Raw genomic sequence first — 27091 nt, 5'->3', positions numbered from 1 at the left:
TAAAATTGAAGGTTGCAGTCAATCCCAGGTGGGTGCTCGGGCCCCGAAGCCCCCACGGGATCAGCGCCTATGTACAACACGACACAAGATGTCTAACTCCCTCAAGGTGGACAAATATTACAACTGGAAAAAAACATCTCAAACTATTTTCTCTGCTCCAGATGTTTTTTGTCTTAAAGGAGGTACCAAAGAAAATACATCTGCCTTAATGGCCATAAAAGGGTCTAATGCATTTTGGGGCAAACTTACATGTTTCATTCTGGATTCCAGCGCAAAGCCTTTAGGGCTGGATCTGGCCGTCAGGTGTCGCACGATGTGTTTGCAGGCTTCTGTTTTTCCTGAACCACTTTCACCGCTAAAACGACATACAAGGATAGTACAGGTGGAGTTTTATAAGGTTTGACAAGTGTTGTTGATGGCTGCATGAACAGAGCACGTCAACCTCAATTTACTTTTCTAATAGAGGAAACGTGCAAGTACAAAACCCAAAACCAGTGAAGTTGGCACGTTGTGTAAATCGTAAATAAAAACAGAATACAATGATTTGGAAATCCTTTTCAACTTATATTCAATTGAATAGACTGCAAAGACAAGATACCTAACGTTCCAACTGGTAAATGTTATTTTTTGCCAATATTAGCTCATTTGGATTTTGATGCCTTCAACGTGTTTCAAAAAAGCTGGCACAAGTTGCAAAACATACTGAGAAAGTTGAGAAATGCTCATCAAACACTTATTTGGAACTTCCCACAGGTGAACGGGCTAATTAGAAACAGGTGGGTGCCATGATTGGGTATAAAAGCAGCTTCCATGAAATGCTCAGTCATTCACAAACAAGGATGGGGTCACTTTGTGAACAAATGCCAAAGTAAATTGTTTGAGAACATTTCTCAACCAGCTATTGCATGTAGGGATTTCACCATCTACGGTCTGTATTATCATCAACAAGTTCAGAGAATCTGGAGAAATCACTGCACGTAAGTAGCAAGGCTGAAAACCTACATTGAATGCCCGGGACCTTGGATCCCTCAGGCGGTACTGCATCAAAAAGCGACATCAGTGTGTAAAGGATATTACCACATGGGCTCAGGAACACTTCAGAAAACCACTGTCGCTAACTACAGTTTGTCGCTACATCTGTAAGTGCAAGTTAAAACTCTACTATGCAAAGCCAAAGCCATTCATCAACAGCACCCAGAAACGCAGCCGGCTTCGCTGGGCCTGAGCTCATCTAAGATGGACTGATCCAAAGAGTAAAAGTTTTCTGTGATCCGAGGAGTCCACATTTTAAATTGTTTTTGGAAACTGTGGACGTTATGTCCTCCGGAACAAAGAGGAAGAGAACCATCTTCATTGTTATAGACACAAAGTTCTAAAGCCAGCATCTGTGATGGTATGAGGGTGTATTAGTGCCCAAGGCACGGTAACTTACACATCTGTGAAAGCAGCATTAATGCTGAAAGGTACATACAGGTTTTGGAACAACTATTGTTGCCATCCAAGCAACGTCTTTTTCATGGACGCCCCTGATTATTACAGCAAGACAATGCCAAGCCACGTGTTACAACAGTAAAAGATATTGAAAGAGAGCAGGTACTGGACTGGCCTGCCTGTAGTCCAGACCTGTCTCCCATTGAATATGTGTTTCACATCGTGAAGCCTAAAATACCACAACGGGGACCCCGGACTGTTGAACCACTTAAGCTGTACATCAAGCAAGAACGGGAAAGAATTCCACCTGAAAAGATTCAAAAATTGGTCTCCTTAGCTCCCAAACATTTACTGAGTGTTGTTAAAAGGAAAGGCCATGTAACACAGTGGTAAAAATGCCCCTGTGCCAACTTTTTTGCAATTCTAAATTAATTATTATTTGCAAAAAAAAAAATAGTTTCTCAGTTCGAACAATAAATATTTTGTCTTTGCAGTCTATTCAATTGAATATAAGTTGAAAAGGATTTACAAATCATTGTATTCTTTTTTTTTTATTTACGATTTACACAACGTGCCAACTTCACTGGTTGTGGGTTTTGTAGGAATGATCTGTTCCAGGGTTAAACTGTCACCATCACATAGGCAGATTGTATCGTACATGCGATAACAATTATAATATTAACTAGGGCTGCGAATCTTTGGGTGTCCCACGATTCGATTCAATATCGATTCTTGGGGTCGCTTTTCGATTATAAATCGATTTTTTGATTCAATGCAATTCTGATTCAAAAACGATATTTTTCCGATTCAAAACGATTCTGTATTCATTCAATACGTAAGATTTCAGCAGGATCTACCCCCGTCTGCTGACATTCTAGCAGAGTAGTCGATTTAAAAAATATATATATATATAATTGTAAAGGACAATGTTTTATCAACTGATTGCAATAATGTAAATTGGTTAAACGAACCAAAAATATGACTTATTTTATCTTTGTGAAAACATTGGACACAGTGTGTTGTCAAGCTTATGAGATGCGATGCAAGTGTAAGCCACTGTGACACTATTGTTCTTTTTTATTTTTTTTACAAATGTCTAATGATAATGTCAAAGAGGGATTTTTAATCACTGCTATGCTGAAATTATAACTAATATTGATACTGTTGTTGATAATATTCATTTTTGTTTCACTACTTTTGGTTTGTTCTATGTAGTGTTTGTGTCTCCTCTCAATTGCTCTGTTTATTGCAGTTCTGAGTGTTGCTGGGTCAGGTTTGGTTTTGGAATTGGATTGCATTGTTATGGTATTGCTGTGTATTGTTTTGTTGGATTGATAAAAAAAAAAAAAAAAAAAATTTAAAAATGGGAATCGATTCTGAATCGCACAACGTGAGAATCGCGATTACAATTCGAATCGATTTTTCCCACACCCCTAATATTTATAACAATTATTATAATAATTATTATTATTATGGAGCCTGACATGAAAGCTCATGCAGGCGGCTGTGTCTTGTTTATGACAACAACAACAAAAAGCTACAAACTACTTGTTTTGCTTTTTACTTATTTTGGAGAGAAAAGTGTTTTCACGCGTCATGGGCAACTGTGCAAATTAAACCATGTACCCGTGGACTCATCCTGATGTCATCTCCTGTTACAAGTAGAGGTGTTCAAAGATGAATACCAGTGTATTTGTGACAAAACGTAGGTGTTAAGAGTTAGTCATCAGGCTGTTGCATACGCGTGTCATCACATGTTGGATGACATCACCTCCCACTCCCACTCCCATTAAATTCACTATTTTATAGCATCTACCTCCTCGTCCCCCTCCTGCACTGCCCACACACCGTGTGCGTGGTGTATCTGCTACTGGAAGCCTGTTCTACAACATAAGGTAGCAGTGCTGTCCATGTTGTGGCAAACATCCACACAGCAGCAGCAGATGGCTGCAGAAGGTCAGAGGACCTCCCTAATGACAGCATAGAGCCTGCTGGCTTTGTTGCTGTGTGTTTTACTGCTTGGAGCCCCGCTGAGTGCCAAAATCCAAAAGGCCTTATTTTCTAGCATCTTCTCTTTGACCGGCTATTAGACTTCAAAGGCATTTGGTTAGTGAGCTGATTTGGGGGATTATGGCTGCTGATTGCCTTTATGTTGACAGTTTTTTTTGCTTTTTTCTACAGGAACTATTTTATGTTCAAATATTTGGACACTATTTTGGGGTATTTGGATGACATTTGGCAGATTGCAGATTGACTTGATCTTCTAGTGAGAGTTAGTTCAGTTCAGTTCAGGGGCGGCATAGCTCGGTTGGTAGAGTGGCCGTGCCAGCAACTTGAGGGTTGCAGGTTCGATTCCCGCTTCCGCCATCCTAGTCACTGCCGTTGTGTCCTTGGGCAAGACACTTTACCCACCTGCTCCCAGTGCCACCCACACTGGTTTAAATGTAACTTAGATATTGGGTTTCACTAAGTAAAGCGCTATATAAATAGAAAAGTGCTATATAAATATAATTCACTTCAGTTTCAGTTAATTTTGAACTAAATACAATACAATGTAATTCATCATATATGTCCAGATGTTTCATTACAGCATGTCCGAAAAGGAGTAGGAAGAAGCATAGCTTATTTAATCCTACCCCTTTTCATACCATAGCAATTTTATCCTATTTCTTTGTTCTCCGTAACATAACAGTGAACAAATAATAAATGAATAATATACCATAGTAGAGTGGTTCTCAAATGGGGGTACGCGTACCCCTGGGGGTACTCTAAGGTATGCCAAGGGGTACGTGAGATTTTTTTTTTAATATTCTAAAAATAGCAACAATTCAAAAATCCTTTATAAATATATTTATTAAATAATTCTTCAACAAAATATGAAAGTAAGTTCATAAACTGTGACAAGAAATGCAACAATGCAATATTCAGTGTTGACAGCTAGATTTTTTGTGTGGACATGTTCCATAAATATTGATGTTAAAGATTAATTTTTTTGTGAAGAAATGTTTAGAATTAAGTTCATGAATCCAGATGGATCTTTATTACAATCCCCAAAGAGGGTATGATTACTTCTATGTGTAGAAATGTTTATTTATAATTGAATCGCTTGTTTATTTTTCAACAAGTTTTTAGTCATTTTTATACCATCCATCCATCCATCCATTTTCTGCCGCTTTGGGGTCGCGGGGGGCGCTGGCGCCTATCTCAGCTACAATCGGGCGGAAGGCGGGGTACACCCTGGACAAGTCGCCACCTCATCACAGGGCCAACACAGATAGACAGACAACATTCACACTCACATTCACACACTAGGGCCAATTTAGTGTTGCCAATCAACCTATCCCCAGGTGCATGTTTTTGGAAGTGGGAGGAAGCCGGAGTACCCGGAGGGAACCCACGCATTCACGGGGAGAACATGTAAACTCCACACAGAAAGATCCCGAGCCTGGATTTGAACCCAGGACTGTAGGAACTTCGTATTGTGAGGCAGACGCACTAACCCCTCTGCCACCGTGAAGCCCCATTTTATACCTTTTTTTCCAAATGGTTCACAAAAGACTACTACAAATGAGCAACATTTTACACTGTCATACAATTTAATAAATTAGAAACTGATGACATAGTGCTGTATTTTACTTCTTTATCTCTTTTTTTCAACCAAAAATGGTTTGCTCTGATTAGGGGGTACTTGAATTAAAAAAATGTCCACAGGGGGTACATCATTTAAAAAAGGTTGAGATCCACTGCCATAGTAAGTAAACAAATATTGGTAACACTTAATTCACCATTAATTAGTTGCTCATTAACATGCAAATTAGTAACATATTGGCTTTTAAATTAGTCATTATTAAGTACTTATTAATGCCTTATTCTACATGGCCTTATTATACAACCAGTAAGCCAATAACTGAGAGTCTTCCCTCAATAACCTCAGAATGATTGCTTATTAGTACTAAGTAAGGAAGCTGTTGTATACGATTCTCCCTTTATACCACTTATTTAATATGGTCTGTTCTTACATAACAAAACTACGATAACCCTAACCCTAACTATAACCCTTAAGTCTTTGTTACGTAGAATATGTTCCCCATACTAAACTGTTACCCAAATATTAAATACATAAACAATCTTTGTCTCAATTAATATAAAAAAAGTCTCTTAAACTGAATCATATTGGTGCTTTGTTTGATTTCTTTGGTTAATCCGTTCCATAATTTAATTCCACATACTGATATGCTAAAGGGTTTTAAGTGTTGTACGAGCATACAAATGTTTTGAATTAGATTTTCCTCTAAGGTTATATTTCTCCTCTTTTGTTGAGAAGAATTGTTGCACATTCTTGGGTGGCAGGTTATAGTTTGCTTCATACATCATTTTAGCTCTTAGCAAATGCACCAAATCGTTGAATTTCAATAATTGTGATTTAATAAATAAAGAGTTTGTACGTTCTCTATATCCAACATTATATATTATTCTAATTGATATTTTTTGTAATCGGTTCGCAGCCGAGTGTGAAGCGACCGGAATGAGAATAAGCACCTCCAAGTCCAAGTCCATGGTTCTCGCCCGGAAAAGGGTGGAGTGCCATCTCCGGGTTGGGGAGAGATCCTGCCCCAAGTGGAGGAGTTCAAGTACCTAGGAGTCTTGTTCACGAGTGGGGGAAGAGTGGATCGTGAAATCGACAGGCGGATCGGTGCGGCGTCTTCAGTAATGCGGACGTTGTACCGATCCGTTGTGGTGAAGAAGGAGCTGAGCCGGAAGGCAAAGCTCTCAATTTACCGGTCGATCTACGTTCCCATCCTCACCTATGGTCATGAGCTTTGGGTCATGACCGAAAGGATAAGATCACGGGTACAAGCGGCCGAAATGAGTTTCCTCCGCCGGGTGGCGGGGCTCTCCCTTAGAGATAGGGTGAGAAGCTCTGCCATCCGGGAGGAGCTCAATGTAAAGCCGCTGCTCCTCCACATCGAGAGGAGCCAGATGAGGTGGTTCGGGCATCTGGTCAGGATGCCACCCGAACGCCTCCCTAGGGAGGTGTTTAGGGCATGTCCAGCTGGTAGGAGGCCACGGGGAAGACCCAGGACACGTTGGGAAGACTATGGCTCCCGGCTGGCCTGGGAACGCCTCGGAATCCCCCGGGAAGAGCTAGACGAAGTGACTGGAGATAGGGAAGTCTGGGCTTCCCTGCTTAGGCTGCTGCCCCCGCGACCCGACCTCGGATAAGCAGAAGATGATGGATGGATGGATGGATGGATTTTTTGTAACACAGTTAGTGAATGAAGCACACATTTGTATTTGTTTCCCCATAGTTCTACATAATAACTCAGATATGGTAACACTTGCAAGCAGTTGAGAATATGAAGTGACTTTTGGTCCAGAACAGTTTTTGCTTTATTCATTATTGATGTGTTTCTTGCTTCTTTATGTTATGCAGGTTTTTACATAAGATGTCCAATTCATTTTGTCATCTATTATTACACCCAAAAATGTTTTATTTTATCGTTTCATTATCTAATCCGTCTATTTGTAATTGTGTTTGACTTTCTCTTCTACTGTTACCAAATAGCATTATTTTAGTTTTACTGAGATTCAAAGATAGTCTGTTTTTGTCAAACCATCTTTTTACTTTGTTCATTTATTATTTGTATTAGCTTCTGTGTTTTCTCTCCTGAACAAAACGCAGTTGTGTCATCTGCAAATAATACTAACTTTAAGTCCTTTGTAAAATTACAAATGTCATTTATATAGAGATTGAACAATTTTGGTCCCAGTATTGATCCCTGAGGTACACCACAAAATATTTTCAGCTCTGTGGAAGTGTTTGCCTATCTTCAAGGATTGCTTCCTGTTGGTTAAGTAGATTCTAATCCAGTTCAATACCAACCCTCTGATTTCTAATTAGATTATTAACATGCTGTGATTAATTGTGTCAAATGCTTTTGTTAAATCCATAAACACTGCAGCAGCACATTTTGTGCTATCTATTGCATTGGTAATCTCTTCAAATAAGTTTTTGTTATCTATTGCATTGGTGATCTCTTCCGTTATTTCGACTAATGCTATTGATGTTGAGATTGTCACATTTAAAACGCATTATGATGCGCGAAGGTATCACCTCAGGATGCAGTGGGAACAGACAGGCAGGAGAGCAGGTAAGAGCTGATTTTAATATACAAAAAAGGTAAACGAAAACTTGTACAAAACAGAAATGAAACGCTGTGCCTACGCACGGAAAGCTAATGCTAATAGTTAGCAAGCATCGAGTCCAAAGTCCAATAGAAACGATGTGCAGAGTGCACGCAAAGCTAAGACGTGACTAAGCAAGGTTAGAACAAGGAAGAATAATAAACGTGACTGTTGTTTACCGCAAACCATGAGCCAAGAACGAACTGAGGTAGAATGCAGGCTTAAATACTAAAGTAAACAGTTGCCAATAGATGTGCGTCAAAAAAAGCATAGCAGGTGGAACAAATGAGAAACCATGGAAACTAAATTAAACAGGCAGTGCAAAACTTAGACAAGGGAGAGTCCAAAAATAATTAGAAAACACCAAAAAGGACTCAAAAGCCGGACTAAAGATGTGATCCGGAACCAGATCACAATAGAGATGTTAAGAAAACTAATTATTCTAATTAAATGGCACTGTAATGAGGCTATGCAACATATTACCTCACAAATAAGGCAATCCTATATATAAATGGATGCCTCTTTATAAAGTAACTATTTCTGGGGAATGTTTATAACACGACATTTTTTTTTATATATATTGGAATAAAAATACCTTTTTTGTTAGCTGCATGTTTAATTCCGGTCAAAATGTATATTGACTAATGACAGCATGAAGATACTGACATAAAAAATCAGTAGTAATGCTGTAATATTAGCACGTCGTCATGATCTGTTGTATCAGATCATGCCTAATCCTGAGTTTCATGGTATTTTTCTGTTTGTAGTTTTAGTTCCTGTCTTGCGCTTGTATTTTGGTATTTTTCCCTTCCTGTTTTCTCCTTTCCTGCAGCAGCTCTACGCCTGCCTTTGAGCACTTTTCCCCTCACCTGTTTTCTGTTGGTAATTAGCACTATATATGTTGAGCTTGAGACACCACTTGGTTGTCGGGACATTATTCACTGCTCACTGCTTAGTGTATTTCTTTCCGTGCTGAGGTCTTGTATGGATGTACTTTGTGGACGCCATCTGCACCACATTCTTCATGAGTTTTTTCCTGATATCCAGCATTACCTTTTGGTTTTCTTTAGAGTGTCATGCTTAGTCTTCTTTCGTGCATAGCTTCCCATACGCTTTTGGAGCACTTCCTATCTCTCGCCTTTTGTTTGTTCAGTTATTAAATACCTTTTTTACCTTAACATTGACTCCTTGACTGTCTGCAAGAAAATCCCAACAACCTAAACTGTCTCACATGATGTGCCGCCCTGACACATGTGACTGATCAATGACTGATTTAAGACTTTTATTTTATTATAAGTCAATAACATTAACAAAGCTCACCTTTGTGCACTCACACACAGCATAAAACTTTTGGTGGACAAAATGAGACAAAGACAGAGTGGAAGATTTTACATGTAAACTGACTGTTGCGTCACACTCTCCACTATGGTGAGTTCAAGAACCACCGAAATTAGTAGGACAAAACGATGTTCATCAAATACTCTCATACACACAAACATATTAAACAATGAGCTTTCTAACAATTGGGAAGGTTTGTGTCATGTGTGTCCTCAAACCAAAAACCTACTAAAACAACTTTTTTCCATTTTCAATTTTTTTTTTTTTTAAATGCTCCAGGGAGCCACATGGGCAGCACTATCCCCCAGGTGCATGTCTTTGGAGGGGGGAGGAAGCCGGAGTACCCAGAGGGAACCAGTTTGCACGTACACGAACAAATAAGTGCATGAAGACTTTAACGTTTGCTGTGGTCTGGAACAAAATGGCACACTAACAACTATCAGAAATGCAGCCAATATTACATTCAGCTAATGTGTCACGAGACATACGTATATAAATTAACAGAAGTAAAGGAAATTAAATTAGCTCAAAATATAGCTACAAACAGGGCATAATGATGCAATATGTACGTATAGCTAGTGTAAATAGCGTGTTAGCATCGATTAACTTGCAGCCATGCAGTGACCAAATATGCCTGATTAAAACTCCATAACAAGACAATAATATCAACAAAGCTCACCTTTGTACATTCACACACAGTATAAAATGTTTGGTGGACTAGATGACACAAACAAGGGGTGGCATAAAACACGTCTTTCTGTGGCAGCGTCGGAGAAAGTTGTACATGTAAACAAACTGGAGTCACAGTCCACACAAAGGTGAGTTCCAGGGCCGCTGAAATTAGTAGGACAAAACGGCGCTCGCCAAATACTCTCATCAGTGAAGCATAAACTCAAACATATTAAACAGGTATATTACAAAAAAATATATATTTTTCAACCCATTTTTTTTCCACTTCCATACATTATTGACAAAGCTCCATGGAGCCACCAGGGCGCCGCTCAAGAGCCGCATGTGGCTCTACAGCCACGGGTCTAGCCCTTAATCAAAAGGTATTTTTCCTGGTAAAATGCTGTATTACATGCAGTTAAATGTCGCATTCAGCTCTTGGCTTCCCGCCTGCACACAAAACTCAGGTTTACCCAATCAGACTTTGTGGCTTCAGGAGTAGTTTGAAAGCCTCAAAAGGTTGCTAACTACTTCTTATTATTGCAATAAATTCCTACACAAAGCATGAGGGAAGACCTGGGACGATCAGAAAATTTAATGTATGTACATTTTTAATTGCATTTAATTGCATTTTCATGGTAAGTTAGCCACTCATGTTCACAGTCACCATAAACACCATCTTGAATTTCTGCCAGTTTTAGATACAACTTGCGCTCTACAGTGACTTTGAAAAATAGGTTGCAAACCTACCTGACTGCATGTAACATTTCAAAGTAGTAAAAAAGAAGCAAGATAAGCAAGAAGAAGAGAGGGCACGGCAGGACAAGCCAGTTCAATGTCCTTGCATGTGTGTGTTAGAGCTTGTGTGTTAAGCAAGATGGATCGCCTGTGGCTAAGGTGCATTAAATTTCATCCAGATTGGTTACAACTCAGCAGGAATGTTTCTTGAGAGCTTGAACGAGGTATAATTGCCATCAATAAGCTGCCTCCGCCAATTTGAAGAAAAAGAAAGGTCAATGTGAATGTTTGACAATTGTCGTAATTATTATGATCATATAGTCCATCCTTCCATTTTCTACCGCTTGTCCCTCTCGGGCTCAGGGATGTGGTGGAGCCTACCCCAGCTGCACTCGGACGTAAGGCGGAAGAGTGAAGCAAATCTTCATTGACAGATATGTTGAAACGTAATATTTATTCTACATAATTTAACAACATTAGAAACAATTACTAAATTACAGGCTACACAGAAGGTAAGATAACTCCTGGAAATTATTGGATTTTAATGACAATGGTAAAGATGTGAGTGTCCCAGTTAAAAAAAATAGATTCAATACATTTATTATGATCTTTGGCAAACTAGGTAATATTTGCTGTGGTCTGGAACAACATGGCACACAAACAACTATCTGAAATGCAGCCGATATTACATACAGATAATGTGTCACGAGACATGCAAAACTAAGTATATACATTGAGGATCAAAGTAAAGGATATTACTTGAGCTCACATATACCGACAAATGTGGCATAATGATGCAATATGTACATCCATCCATCCATTCATCCATCCATTTTCTACCGCTTATTCAATTTGGGGTTGAGGGGGCGCTGGTGCCTATCTCAGCTACAATCGGGCAGAAGGCGGCGTACACCCTGGACAAGTCGCCACACAGCTGGCCAAAATAGCAAGTTAGCGCATTGATTAGCTTGCTAACCAAATATTTCTGATTAGCACTCCAACATGTCAATAACATCAACAAAGCTCACTTTTGTGCACTCACGTACAGCATAAAACCTTTGGTGGACAAAATGAGACAAAGGAGTGGAAGATTTTACATGTAAATTAACCAACAGTTAGTTCAAGAACCACCAAAATTAGTAGGACAAAATGATGTTCACCAAATACTCTCATACACACAAACATATTAAACAGTGGGCTTTCTAACAATTGGGAAGATTTGTGTCATGTTTGTCCTGAAACCAAAAAAAATACTAAAACAAAAAAAATATTTTCCCCCCAACTTTTTTCCATTTTCAATCCTTTTTTAAAAAATGCTCCACTAACCCCAGGCCTATCCTCGGGTGCATGTCTTTGAAGGGGGGAGGAAGCCGGAGTACCCGGAGGGAACACACACAGTTACAGGAAGAACATGCAAACTCCACACGAAAAGACCTAGAACTCGGGACTCAAATCCAATACCTTCATGCTGTGAGCAACTCAACTCAACCCAACTCAACTGATGGGACTGTCTTTTCAAAAGACAGACACTATATTTTATAAATGGCACGTTGACCTTGCATTGTAAGCATGTTAGCGGTAATTGTGGACTAACATTCCATAGCCTTTAAAAAACATTATTCAAAGGAATGAATAAATAAATAAATGAAATAACAAAAAAAAATGTCTTTTCAAGAGACATGTACAATCTTTTTTTAAATGCAGCATTTGCTTTGCAATGTTGAGGCATCATGGCTCAGATCAGTATAAACTACAAAATGCTATTTTCTATCTAATTTGCATGTGAATCCTGAAAAAACTAAAAAAAAAAAAAAAAATGCTAACAGTTAACGTTTTTGCCAGAGAGTGTTAAGTAGTAAGATATAAGGCTCTTATTTGCATATCTGCAAAATGAACTAAAAAAAATAGCTAGCTTGCACACCCTAACCTTAATATGTCGGAATTGTATACCGGAACAGTTTGGTAAAAATCTAGCATGCTGACGTTGACATTCTAACAGTTAGCATGTTTAGAGTAACGAAATATGTGTCAAAATTTGCTAAAAAAGTTGGCATGCTAACAATAAACATGAGTCAAAAACCAAAATATATGACTGTCAAAATTAGATAGAGCTACCTTGCTAATGTTTGCATGCTAACAGTTAGCATGGGGCAAATAACAAAATAAGTGACTCGAAGTGTATACCTGAAAAATGTGCTCAAAAAGGTAGAGCAAACAAGGAGCATTTTGACTTTGGAACAGTTTGAATCAGTGGAGAAATGTAGCAAATGTGGAAGTTTGAAAAATTGTCCTTTTATTTTCAATCGGAAAAAAGAAATCCTGGGAATTCCTGGAAATACGAGAACTTTTGGAACTTTGTTAGTTTGAATGGCCAAGACTAGTGGAATGTGTTGATGGTGGAATTCTTTGAATTGGTTGATAAATGTGGGAGATGTGGACATTTGAAAAATTGTCTATTAAATGTGGTGAATTTTGGAAAATGAAAAATGACAGCACCCGAGTCATGAATAAGCTGAACATTTTGAAAGTGGAACACTTTATATCAGATGAAAAATATTTACAACATATATATATATATTATTCTATAAGATATTATTTTGACTCAAGGCAAAGAGCTAGAAGTATGAGTAGTGGTACCTCAGAATGAAACACTGCGGTCGTCTCTCCTGGAGCATCATGTGGTACGCTCTCTCCGCCGAGGAGAAGATGTGAGGGGGTAGTGAGGAGCATAAGCGACCTGTGGAGCTCAGGTACAGTTGACTCACCTATTAAACACACAGGTGGACATCATATGAAAAGTTAAAGTGACTGACCAAAGACTACATGAGGGGACAGTGTTAGCTACAACGCTGTTTGTCTGAAACTGACCGTTACCTGTTTGAAATTTACCGAAGTCTGCACGAAGACTGCCAAAGAACCGACCAATCAGTGGTGCCGTTTTCATGTAAACTGACCAATGACTGACCTTTATTTCAGACATTCAATCGTTCTTCATTTCCTATTTTTGCAGGGTCAGTGGTCCTTTATTCTTTTGACGTTTGAGAGAACACAAAGAAAAAAAATGCATGGTCGCAGACCGCCGGAAGAGAGGGGTGACAGACAGAAAGCAGACCACAGATGTTGAGACATATGCCCAATTCGCACCTTCCTCAATCCACCTGGAGGAAGTTCACGAGCTGGCAAGTCAAAGAAGACACTAGGAATGTAACGGTATTGTAATTACTGCGGTACTGGGGAAGCTGAATTCTCACAAAAATGCAGTAAAGCTGAAAACAGGATTTATTGATTATGTCAGGAACGAAATGTGTTTATCCACAAACTTTTTTATTATTTATTTATTTATTTTTTCCCCGAGATGACGCCACTGTAATGGCTGCTGTTGGCAGGAGCTCTGTACTCTTGTGTCATCTTTTTGTGTTCCCGATGTTTTCTTCTTGTTTTCATGTGTTTTTTTTGGTTCGGGACCCTTCGAGACTGTGTGACAAGGGGTGGCACTTTCGTGACTTCTGCGGAGCTTTTTTTGTGAAGTTCTGGATCTGCCTCCCCCGGGAGCCTTTTAGCCATGCAGACCAGCTGCTGGGTCTCTGGAGGGGATGCGGATGAGGAGTCAGGGCTGTGGAACTGGCGCTGAGCGCCGGGACGAACGGGCTTCACAGTGTCTTGGCTGAATGAGCAGGTATCGGACACCTCGGTCTCCTTAGACATATTCTCGCTCATCCGTGCGGACTGGACACTGGCCGAAAGTTGGTGGGTGGCCGAGAGTGGAGTCAGCTCTCTTGGTTGCTTTGTTGGGTCTGCTCTTGTCTCTGACCATGCTCCCCCCCCCCCCCACCCCAGTAGACGATGGCGTGGAACACCGCAGTGTATATATATTTATTTTTTTGCTGTTGTTTTACTTTTTCTTTGCACTTTCGAAATACATATTTTAAATCCCATCTTAAAACTCACTAGTACACTCTTGGCTTTAAATAAACCCCCCTTTTAGACCAGTTGATCTGCCGTCTCTTTTCTGCTCTGCCCTCCTCTCCTTCGTGGTTTCTCATTGTAGCCCATTGGGTTGAGTTTTTCCTTGCCCTGATGTGGGATCTGAGCCGAGGATATGGTTGTGGCTTGTGCGGCCCTTTGAGACACTTGTGATTAAGGGCTATATAAATAAACTTTGATTGAGTGATTGATTGATCTTGGTAGTGATAATTTGGATTAAAACATTTCAGCATTATTAACTATTTATTAATAGTAAGTCAGTCTATTCTTTACATAAGTTCAGACAGCAGCTCAGTGGCCTTGTGGTTAGAGTGTCTGCCCTGAGTCTGGAAGGTTGCGAGTTCAAACACCGGCGGAGTCTTACCAAAGAATTTACAAATGGGACCCATTACCTCCCTGCATGGCACTCAGCATCAAGGGCTGGAATTGGGGGTTAAATCATCAAAATGATTCCCAAGCGTGGCACACGCTACTGCTCAATGCTCCCCTCACCTCCCAGGGGGTGAACATGGGGATGGGTCAAATGCAGAGGACACATTTCACGATTGTTGGGACTTTAACTTAAATAAGTAGTACTTGAGTAATCTCTGTCTTTTTTTGACAATACTGCAATGATATCATACCGTGAGAATTTGATATCGTTACATCCCTTCTGGAGTGATAATGACCCTCTCTGTGTCTTCATGAGGAATGTGGATTTTTATTGCAACTTTGAAATAAAGTTGACTCATTGGCTGATGGATATTATAAAACAAGTTCTACATGATGTAATTTACTGGGAGTAGCATTTTTCAGTATCTGTACACACATTGTTGCTGCACCCCTAATGCTTTATGCACAGTCAGACTCTGTATCGTTGACAGGAAGACTGCATTATTTATCAGCCACAAGGTCCATTCCACATGTTTATGTCTCTTATTATTCAGCATCCATTATAGTGGAATTTGTAATGTGCAGTGCATCGGTCGTCCAACATTGCGTTCACATGGTCCAAAACAGGCAAATTGAACATTAGGAGACTGTGTAATGTACTTTTCTGCAAGTCTAATAATACCTCTTACAGTAAGTCAATTAAAAAAAAACTTACCAAAGTGGAGTAGATGGGCAGCTCTTTGTTTGGGTTGACCAACAAAAGAATGTGTCCAATATAAGTCTGCGCACAAAGAGAAAAAAAGCTATGGTCATCTTTAAGTCAATATGTTCGGAGAACACATGCTGTAAAGCGGGGGTGTCAAACTCATTTTAGATCGGGGGCCACATGGAGAAAAATCTTCACCCAAGTGGGGCCAGACTGGTAAAATCACAGCACGATAATTTAAAAATAAAGACAACTTCAGATTATTTTGTTCGTTGAAAAATAGAACAAGCACAATCTAAAAATGTACAAATCATAATGTTGTCTTTGTTTACCCTTACATGTTACGATTAATAGTATTCTACCTTTATTTGTCCTTATTTATATTTTTTGAATATCTGATAATGTTTATCTGTCAACTCATTGGTGTTAATTTCCAATCCATCAAGATAAAAAAAAATATATCAAAATCAAATTACAGTATGTATAATTTTCCATGTCTGATGTACTAACATCATGTGGTTTATTTTGTACATATGTAGCATCTACAAACATACAAAGAATTGCTATTGCGACATCCAGTGGACACATTTAGAACAGCAGTTTCTCTCATTCAAAAATTTCAGGTTCATTTTTATACTTAGCAAACTCATCCCGCGGGCCGGATTAAACCTGTTCGCGGGCCTGATCCGGCCCTCGGGCCGTGCGTTTGGCACCCCTGCTGTAAAGGAAGAACAATGCCAGCTTAAACAGCAAAGATGACTTTAGGGATGATCACGTGTCAATAAAGACAGCATTTGCGCTCTCCAACAAGATGTACACTTAATAGAGAGACTGAAGCCCTTTCAAAAAATAACACAGTTGGGAGCTTTTAAAATGAGAGTCGCTTACAAAGACTCTCATCGGTCATTTGAGAGCTAGTCGAGCTAAAAAAAAAAAAAATGCTGGTTCAAGGTTGACGACATGAACATTTTAAGTCTAAAACTCTTTTTTTTAAACTTTGGATCCTGCACCATCTCATCTAGCCTTTGAACGTGAACTGAGGAGGCCTGCTCAGATGAGAGGTGAAACGTCGTCCAAGACAACTTGAACAGTCCAGTTGCCATCAATTTCATGCAGTGAGATAAAAAAAAAACCTGGATAAAAGAGAATATTCACTGGCATGCTTTTTAGACAATATTACCAGGAACGGTCAGTAACACCTCAACCATTGTTAATGATGGCTGATATCATCCCCCAGCTCAGATTGCTGCTCTCCTCAGGGGACGGAGAGTTTTATATATATATATATATATATTTTTTTTTAGTAATATACTGATCTCTCATCTATGCTGGCAACAGGAGAAAGACCTCTCATCAAAGCACCATCTTTGACCACCCTGCTGAGAGCATATGGAGCATCCTTTGTCCACACTCCATCGCTGTTCAAGGGGGTCTTTTTATAACAAAGACAATTGGTATATACGCCATGTATAAGAAAACAATTTAATCAATAAAAAAACACTACAGTTTTTCTTTCTTTCTCTTGACATGGCAGCAACGGTTATACAGTTTAATGTATTTTAGTTTGTTTTTACTCCGTTTGTATGGTAATACTTTTTTCTTTAATAATTGTATTCATTTCAATTTAATTAATTCTATATTCATTAGTATTTATTTCTGATGCATTAACTCATTTTTCTGCGATGAGGTGGCAACTTGCCCAGGGTGTACGCCGCCTTCCGTCCGATTGTAGCTGAGATAAGAAACGGCGCCCCCCGCAACCCCAAAGGGAATAAGCGGTAGAAAATGGAGGTATGGATAGATAACTCATTGTTAACCCTATTTTATTTTTCTTATTTTTATTTTCTTACCAGTCTGTCTAGTTTTTTACATTCTTTATTATTCATTCTACCTATTAGAAAATATTTGGGTTTTCCCGATTTTATATTAATATGTATTATCGGTCCGATATCAGCATAAACAAAGAAATATCGGCTGATTTCAGCTTGCATCTAAAATCTCTAATATAGACGTTTACACAAGCACACCAGAGAATAATTTCGCTACACCTAGTGTGTGTGTGACAGTCATTGGTACTTTAATTTAACAAGGCTTGTCTTTTCTTGTATGTTAGATAAGTCATTTACAAAAGGCAAACATGGGAGGCTATAGGCTACTCGGAACTCGCAGCTACACTACAACTAAGCACACAATAGCACAAACTATTCATACAGAATACATGTCCTTATTTGAACAATATTTTAGTCTAAAACAGCACATTTGTCAATTTAAACAAGTATCAAATATTAATAGTTGCATATCCATCCATCCATCCATCCATCCATCATCTTCCGCTTATCCGAGGTCGGGTCGCGGGGGCAACAGCCTAAGCAGGGAAACCCAGACTTCCCTCTCCCCAGCCACTTCGTCTAGCTCTTCCCGGGGGATCCCGAGGCGTTCCCAGGCCAGCCGGGAGACATAGTCTTCCCAACGTGTCCTGGGTCTTCCCCGTGGCCTCCTACCGGTTGGACGTGCCCTAAACACCTCCCTAGGGAGGCGTTCGGGTGGCATCCTGACCAGATGCCCGAACCACCTCATCTGGCTCCTCTCGATGTGAAGGAGCAGCGGCTTTACTTTGAGTTCCTCCCGGATGGCAGAGCTTCTCACCCTATCTCTAAGGGAGAGCCCCGCCACACGGCGGAGGAAACTCATTTCGGCCGCTTGTACCCGTGATCTTATCCTTTCGGTCATGACCCAAAGCTCATGACCATAGGTGAGGATGGGAACGTAGATCGACCGGTAAATTGAGAGCTTTACCTTCCGGCTCAGCTCCTTCTTCACCACAAGTATCAAATATTAATAGTTGCATATTACTTACACAAACAGGTCTTCAAGATAGAAGTGTGATAGAAAGTATCCAGTAACAAACGTGTCCGCATCATTCAACTTTAGCGTAAAGTCCTTAATTTAATTAATTATTATGAACACTAAGTGTTTCAAAAAACTAATAAAAAAAAAAAAATCCACTTCAAAATAATAAGTCTTCTATAAGGTGAGTGTTTTTCATATCTACCACTGTTCTGAGTAACTTCAATTAATCAAACCTTTTCGAACATTACTAAACTACAAAATAATATGTATGTACTATAATTCGTGCTGATATCTTATTGGATCAATGTCGGTATTGGTCAAGACTCAAGGCTCCAAAAATCCCCTTAAGAGCAGGGAAACCCGTGAAACAGGCTTGAAGTGAGGAAATAGCCCTCTGTTTTTTTTCCTGACCTAACGTTTATACATATATATCTATATATATATATATATATATATATATATATATATATATATATATAGATATACATATATATATATATATATATATATATATATATCTATATATATATATATACACATATATATACAAAAATATATATGTACATATAAATATATATCTACACAGATATATACATATATATATATACACACATATATATATACACATATATATATACACGTATATATACACACACATATATATACACACACATATATACACACACACATATATACACACGTACATACATATATATATATATATATATATATATATATATATATACACACACACATATATATATATATGTATAAACAAAAAAATATATATATGTATACACATATATGCATATAAATATATATATACAGTTGGGCAAAAAAGTATTTAGTCAGCCACCGATTGTGCAAGTTCTCCCACTTAAAATGATGACAGAGGTCTGTAATTTTCATCAACGGTACACTTCAACTGTGAGAGACAAAACTTGAAAAAAAAATCCAGGAATTCATATTGTAGGAATTTTAAATAATTTATTCGTAAATTATGGTGGAAACTAAGTATTTGGTCAACCATTCAAAGCTCTCACTGATGGAAGGAGGTTTTGGCTCAAAATCTAACAATACATGGCCCCATTCATTCTTTCCTTAACACGGATCAATAGTCCTGTCCCCTTAGCAGGAAAACAGCCCCAGAGCATGATGTTTCCACCCCCATGCTTAACAGTAGGTGGTTGTTCTTGGGATGCAACTTAGTATTCTTCTTCCTCCAAACACGACGAGTTGAGTTTATACCAAAATGGATACATGGATGATACAGCAGAGGATTGGGAGAATGTCACGTGGTCAGATGAAACCAAAATAGAACTTTTTGGTATAAACTCAACTCGTAGGAATTTTTATTCTTTAAAATTCCTACAATGTGAATTCCTGGATTTATTTTTCACATTCTGTCTCTCACAGTTGAAATGTACCTATGATGAAAATTACAGACCTCTGTCATCATTTTAAGTGGGAGAACTTGCACAATCGGTGGCTGACTAAATACTGTTTTGCCCCACTGTGTGTATATATATATATATATATATATATATATATATAGTATATATGTATACACATAAATATATCACAATGAAATAACTACTCTGTATTAAATTGAGAAAACTTATTGTGAAAAAAAGGGGTTATGGTAAGGCACTGCCTTTCAATGCGATTGTGTCTTAAAATTTCCTTTAGAAACACCAATGGGTAAATATGTCAGATATAATATACATATGACTAAGTGTTTTAAGTGTGAAACAAAACACATAAGCATGTCCTCCGCCCCTGCTGGTGAAATTACAGTCTCTTGCGTCAAGTGCGTTGCCACGTCTGCGTGATTGCAGCATTCTATCTGGCATTGCTGTCCTCCCTCTTCACACACATTAAATGGCATTTATCTCCTCTTCCAACCATGTACCCCTGCTGGGCCTCCAAAATAACACACTTCCATTTTACAAAGCGTGTGTATGTACTGCTTTAAAGTGTGATGTCCCAGTGGATGGACATGGGCCACAGTCTAGTTTTATAGGAGAGGTGGAAGAAATGGCATTCATGTGAAAATGGGGCAATTGTGGGAGATGAGGGCAATTTCAACCTGAAATATATGTCATGCCCGGCTCTGCCGGTTAGTGTTTGGGGCACTTTGGTCCTCCGACCCGCAGGTGGAGCTGGTCTGTGAAGACGTGCAACATCTCAGAGGGCTGCTGATTGGGCGGCCTATAAAAGGCCTCCCATCAGCATGCTCTCTCTGTCATGCTCTCTCTCTTTCTCTCTCTCGTCCCACAGGCACATTCGTTTTTGTGACCGTATGGTCACGGCAACGACGGCCGGGATTAGCACCACACTAACACCCTTTTGGGACAACACTCATTTACTGATACATTCCTTGGTTAATTCACATTACTGATCACTGATACATGTTGTAAATAAAAGATCTGTTGGCTAAAAATGTACAAATCGGTGTGGTCTCCCTTAATGTTACAGCCACTAACAAGCCAGTGGTTGTGACATATGGGGGCTCGTCCGATCTTTGGTAGTAACTTTAGGCTATGGTAATTCCTTCTACTGGCTATGGCAGCGTAGGAAGGTGCGTAGAGCTCTTTGTATTGAGTATTCCTTCTACTGGCTTTTGGAGCGTAGGAAGGTGAGTAGAGCTGAGTTACTAATTGTGTACTGCTGATAGTCAGTTGGGGCCTGTTATCAGTTAGTTAATTGGGGGATCTACTGATTTGTACTTTTGAGGCTTTGTTTGACCGTGCAAGTGTAGGTAGACACTGAATTGTTTGTTCCAGCCATCTTGGTTGAGTTTCATTGCAGTTTGTAGCATTGCATTCAGCCTCTTAGGAGCTGTCGCCTTTATCCCCATCTAGTACGGGTTCTAGGTTCCTGCTGTCACAGAGCCTGGGCGAGGGCACCGCCTTGGAGAAACGGCTGAATCGGCTTTGTCGGGATGGTACGTCTCCACAGGTATTGGTGAGTAAATGATCCTCGTCCTCGGGCTCTGTGTGAAAATAGATTAGTCTAGTGGGGGGAAAATGTTTAGGGGGATGCTCCGAGGTTAGTTTGCTGTGTTAACATAACTGTAATGTTTTAGAGACCTGGTTAGATTGGTTGGAGAGAGAGAGCCTAGCGTAATTAGAGCTAGTTTTTGGTTGGGTTGTTTTTTTCAGTAGTTTCATTGTTGGTTTGGTACAGTAGCCAGATTGGTACTGACGGCCTGGGTTGAGCAGGATGGAGGCTTTTGTGGAAGCACCATCTGAGAAATTGTTGTTTGCCCTTGATAAGGAACAGTTGTTGCAATTGGCAGAAAAGTATGGCATGGAATTGTCATCAGCCATTAGAACTGGTAAGAAGGGACCCTTGCGTGACTCCATTCACGAGTTTTTGTGTGAGCAGAGCATTTTGCCTTCAGGAAAAGGTGGTGACGCTCATGTGAAGGGTATGTCAGAGCCTATGCAGTCAGAGAGGGTAGGCATACTGACTTTTGAGCAACAAAGAAAGAAGAAAGCACTGGTTTTAGTCCAAATGACCTAGTCTTTGGCCACAAAGTCCGGACCTCACTGTCTGTTTTAAATGCCAATCTGGATCTGCAGAACACTCCCGTCAGTTTCACTGAGTATGTAGATGGTTTTCGTCGTAGGCTGTTGCTTGCATGGAAAGAAGCAACCGAGCATTTGACTAAAGCTCAGGTGAAAATGAAGCTGCGTTATGACCGTAAAGCGAAGATCAGAGTTTTCAATCCAGGTGATCAAGTTTTAGCTTTGCTGCCCATTCCGGGGTCACCATTTACAGCAAAATACTCTGGTCCATTTACGGTTATGAGCCAAGTGTCAGATCTCAATTATTTACTGTCAACTCCTGATCGTAAACGATCACAGCAACTGTGTCATGTGAATTTACTCAAGCCTTACCACTCTGCAGGTTCCGACAAGGCGGGTGGGATTGCTGCGAGTCCAGTGGGTCTAGCCGTTGGGGTTGGGGAACCGCTCAACTGGCCGGAGGTGGCAGCTTGGGATGACGTGCGCGCACCTGATGATTCAGTGTTACACGGGCGCTTAGATAATACTCAGCAGTTAAAGGAGCTAGATAGTCTCCTCGGTCATTTAAGTGAGGTACAGCGTAAACAGTTGTCGGATTTGATTTTTGAGTTTTTGCCTTTGTTTTCCGACACTCCAACCTGTACCACACTAATTGAACATGACATTGACTCTGGACCAGGAGGTCTAATCATCTCCACTCACTCCTAACCTGCGGTTTTTCTCTGTTTCCCTTAAAGGTCGCTGTCCGGGTACCAGGATTTGCTGGGTGCAGGGAAGGTCGGAGGGGAAGGAGGGTGTTTGGGATGGTTTGGGTTCTGGTTGGTCTGGGGTGGAGGGGAGGTGCGTCAGTGGGACTAGAATATAGCTACTGGGGCTACTGTAGTTTTTTGTTTTCTATTTTTTGATGGTGCTTCAGAGACCCAGTTAACACGGGTCTCTGTTTTTAAGGGGGGGGATGTCATGCCCGGCTCTGCCGGTTAGTGTTTGGGGCACTTTGGTCCTCCGACCCGCAGGTGGAGCTGGTCTGTGAAGACGTGCAACATCTCAGAGGGCTGCTGATTGGGCGGCCTATAAAAGGCCTCCCATCAGCATGCTCTCTCTGTCATGCTCTCTCTCTTTCTCTCTCTCGTCCCACAGGCACATTCGTTTGGTGACCGTATGGTCACGGCAACGACGGCCGGGATTAGCACCACACTAACACCCTTTTGGGACAACACTCATTTACTGATACATTCCTTGGTTAATTCACATTACTGATCACTGATACATGTTGTAAATAAAAGATCTGTTGGCTAAAAATGTACAAATCGGTGTGGTCTCCCTTAATGTTACAGCCACTAACAAGCCAGTGGTTGTGACATATAGTAATGGATTTTCCACCTATCGATCAAAATGATATTGATGTTGTCATTGTCAGCAGTATGAATTGTGCAACCATCTATAGTGGTTACACACTCTTGGATTGACACAAAAAAAATAAGTTGGAATAATTGAGACTTACGTAAATTTGATCATTGCCGAAACGCTTCTGCATCTCGTAGAGGAGGCTGCTGTCCGTCAACTCGCTGAGAGACGCCAGGTCATCATTGGGGGCTGGAGGCATCAGCTTCACCTGTGGAGAACAGCAAGCAAAAACGTTAAATCCGCATTAGCCTCGTAATATAAACGGACATCCTGTTCCAAGAACCATTTATGCACAAATGATCAAATACAGAACTGAGTTTTTTTCTAAGAAAATCATGTTCATTCTTTTAGTATACGGGTACTCTCAGTATATTGCGGTGCAGACATCACAATAAAGTACTACAATAAAGGTACTGTTAAAGTTGAAATGCATGGTTGTAAGCTAAGATAATCTACCCCGTTGGGTATATGATATTTTATATGTTTAAAGGGAAATATACTGTCTTATATCCAAGTCAATAGTGTATGAGTGTGGCCTCTCAGTATACTCTGGTGCAGTTTGACACTACAAGTAACTACTAGAGCAGGGGTGTCAAACTCATTTTAGATCGGGGTCCACATGGAATAAAATCACGGCACGATAACTTAAAAATAAAGACAACTTCTGGTTGTTTTCTTTGTTGAAAAATAGAACAAGCACATTCTGAAAATGAACAAATCATAATGTTGTTGTTTTTTTACACTTACGTGTTGCGGTTAATAGTATTCTATCTTTAATTGTCGTTATAAATGATGTGATAATGTTCATCAGTCAACTAGTTGGTGATCATTTTCAAACTATCAAGATACAAAAAATATGAAAATCAAATTACAGTATGTTATTTTTGTAGTTTGATCATTTTCCTTGACTGATGTACATGTGTTTGTCAGTATTGGGGTCCCCACCTGCTCCGCCACTTTATGTCATTTCATGTACATATTCATGTGTAGGGCAGTTGAGTCAGACAACAATGTAATTACCGTATTTTTCGGACTATAAGTCGCAGTTTTTTTCATAGTTAGGCCAAGGGTGTGACTTATACTCAGGAGCGACTTATGTGTGAAATTATTAACACATTACTGTAAAATATCAAATAATATTATTTAGCTCATTCACGTAAAAGACTAGACGTATAAAATTTCATGGGATTTAGCTATTAGGAGTGACAGATTGTTTGGTAAACGTATAGCATGTTCTATATGTTATAGTTATTTGAATGACTCTTACCATAATATGTTACATTAACATACCAGGCACCTTCTCAGTTGGTTATTTAAGCGTCATATAACGCACACTTATTCAGCCTGTTGTTCACTATTCTTTATTTATTTTAAATTGCCTTTCAAAAAATATCTATTCTTGGTGTTGGGTTTTATCAAATAAATTTCCCCAAAAAATGCAACTTATACTCCACTGCGACTTACATATGTTTTTTTCCTTCTTTATTATGCATTTTCGGCAGGTGCGACTTATACTCCGGAGCGACTTATACGCCGAAAAATACGGTAATGGTCCGACGAACTCGACTCGCAGTTCTGTCCAGATTTTCATCCGGTCTGTGGAACCATTGGCCAGTAAGCCTGTGTGGTGGACATTGAATATTGTGGAGGGTATTTTATTAATTTTATTTTTATACAAGATTTTAAAATAAAAAATATTTCTGCTTATATTTCTTTTATTTGGGTTTTATTGTTCTATGGATTATTTTTCTGTGATATGGATCCCCTTTGGTCTGAAATAAAATGACTACTACTAACATCCATCCATCCATTTTCTAACGCTTGTCCCTTTTGGGGTCGCTGGAGCCTATCTCAGCTGCATTCGGGCGAAAAGCGGGATACATCCTGGACAAGTCGCCACCTCATCGCAGGGCCAAAACAGATAGACAGACAACATTCACACTCACATTCACACACTAGGGCCGATTTAGTGTTGCCAATCAACCTATCCCCAGGTGCATGTCTACTAACATCATGTGGTTTATTTTGCATTGTCTACAAAGGTACAAATAAATGCTATTGCGACATCCAGGGGACACATTTAGAACAGCAGTTTGTTTTATTCCAAGATTTCAGGTTAATTTTTATACTTAGCAAACTCATCCCGCGGGCCAGATAAAACCTGTTCGCGGGCTTGATCTGTACGTTTCACACCCCTGTACTAGAATAAAGACTTTGGGAAAATAGAAACGCATGTTTGTAGACAACCACAATTAAACCCCCGACCTATATTTCAATTGTTTATTGTCACAGTTGTGTATGGTTGAGCTAGTCGTGACCCCAGGATACAGAGAGATAGATGGCAACGCGCATTAGAGTTAATTTTTGAGAAAATAAACGGTAGCAAACACCAGGCTAGTGCAGAGTAGGCAGCGGCAGCAAGGCATGCAGCGGAAAGACAAACTGACACAATGCCATTATCCAGCGCCGACAAGTGAACCAGAAAGATGACTTATTCACCAAGTGAAAATTGTTGTGCTAAAATGGAGAATTGTGGAAATACAACACAAAAAGTAGAAAGTAAAAAAAGCACCCAAAAATAACCAAAAGTCCAAACTTCTATGTGGGACCAATGTTGAGATCATGGATTTACCGGTGTTAATGCTAAACGGTGGCAAAACTCCCAACAGCTAGTATTACCATTCTGAATTTAAATGCTCGTAGAATTGTAATTGGCAACCACACTTCTATAAACTCGGTGATGCTGCGCATTTCCTGGAAAAGTGCCATATTTTCCGGACTATAAGCCACTACTTATTGCCCAAGCTTTGAACCCTGCGGCTAATAAAACGACGCGTCTAATTTATAGATGTTTATTTGCCATAAAGTTTTGTTTAAAAAAAAAAAAAGAAGAGTTTTCATAAAACAGTGACAGACTTTGAAAAGGTATGTTATTGTTGTATTAAATACACATTGCAGCCGGAGCAACTAAGCTATTCAATTGATGATGACCATGATCATTTTAGTCACAATACCAGTGATGTGAATTTGTCACACTGTTACATTAGATAACAAAAAATCTGCACTTGATACACAATATACAGTAAATGTGATCCCAATTAAAAAAAAAAAAACAACCTCTGGGGCTGATTTACCAAAGAACTTTTACCTGCTCCAGTTTGCTTGTTCCTGAGCTGAAGGGGCCGTCCAGGACGTTATCCAGCGATGGCTGCCGACTGAGGCCCCCGCTCCCCTCTCGGAACATCGCCCACTTTTCCAGGAGGTTGTCCCTTTTTGCGATGGGGAGCCTAAAATGGTTCCTGTTGGGTAGAAAGTTGGTATGGCCAATATGACCTAAAACCTATATTGCGACATACAGTATATTGCAGCCTCTTGAGATCACGATACATATAACAATATATTATTTGGCATAGAAATGATAATACAACCATTTCAAAACCGGTAACAAAGGCTCCTAATTTTTCTGCTGACATAAACGGTAACTTATTTCCAGTTGTATTATTTCCTCAAAATATGGTATCAATCTACTTGCTAATTTACTGTTAATATCTGGTTACTTTCTGTTGTAATATGTTTCTATCTACACTCATTTTAAAATGTAATAAACACCAATTCTTCTCATTTGGATACTTAACATTTCAGGCCAGTGTTTCTTAACCATAGGGCCAAAACATGTCTGCTTCTCAACTGTGGTCCGTAAGGGCCGCAGCAGTATTCAGTTGTAATACATCTTTCCCCCACTTGTGGCAGTAATGACGATATATATCAGAAGAAGTGTGGAGCTAAAGCTATAAAGAAGTTTTTAAGTGTGAAAATTGTGACTCAAGTGATGAAGCTTGATTTTCATTTGCACTTTCAGTTTTTTAAAGAAACATATGTA

General features: G+C 39.5%; 1 protein-coding gene across 7 annotated transcripts in view; it reads right to left on the bottom strand.

The window, feature by feature from the left end:
• Positions 1–27091, bottom strand: part of LOC133537723 (unconventional myosin-XVI-like) — a 198226-nt gene that overhangs the window by 8581 nt on the left and 162554 nt on the right. For all 7 annotated transcript variants that reach the window (XM_061878820.1, XM_061878815.1, XM_061878818.1 and 4 more), the window contains 5 exons: positions 26360–26510; positions 23309–23419; positions 15434–15499; positions 13000–13127; positions 250–355 (listed from right to left, as the gene is read on the bottom strand). In XM_061878820.1, the coding sequence (XP_061734804.1) occupies positions 250–355; positions 13000–13127; positions 15434–15499; positions 23309–23419; positions 26360–26510 (562 nt within the window). The remainder of the gene's footprint in view (positions 1–249; positions 356–12999; positions 13128–15433; positions 15500–23308; positions 23420–26359; positions 26511–27091) is intronic.

This window comes from Nerophis ophidion, linkage group LG19, assembly GCF_033978795.1.
Source record: "Nerophis ophidion isolate RoL-2023_Sa linkage group LG19, RoL_Noph_v1.0, whole genome shotgun sequence".
NCBI lineage: Eukaryota > Metazoa > Chordata > Actinopteri > Syngnathiformes > Syngnathidae > Nerophis > Nerophis ophidion.
The sequence above is the reverse complement of the archived record's forward strand: the minus strand, read 5'-3'. Positions and strand labels throughout refer to the sequence as shown.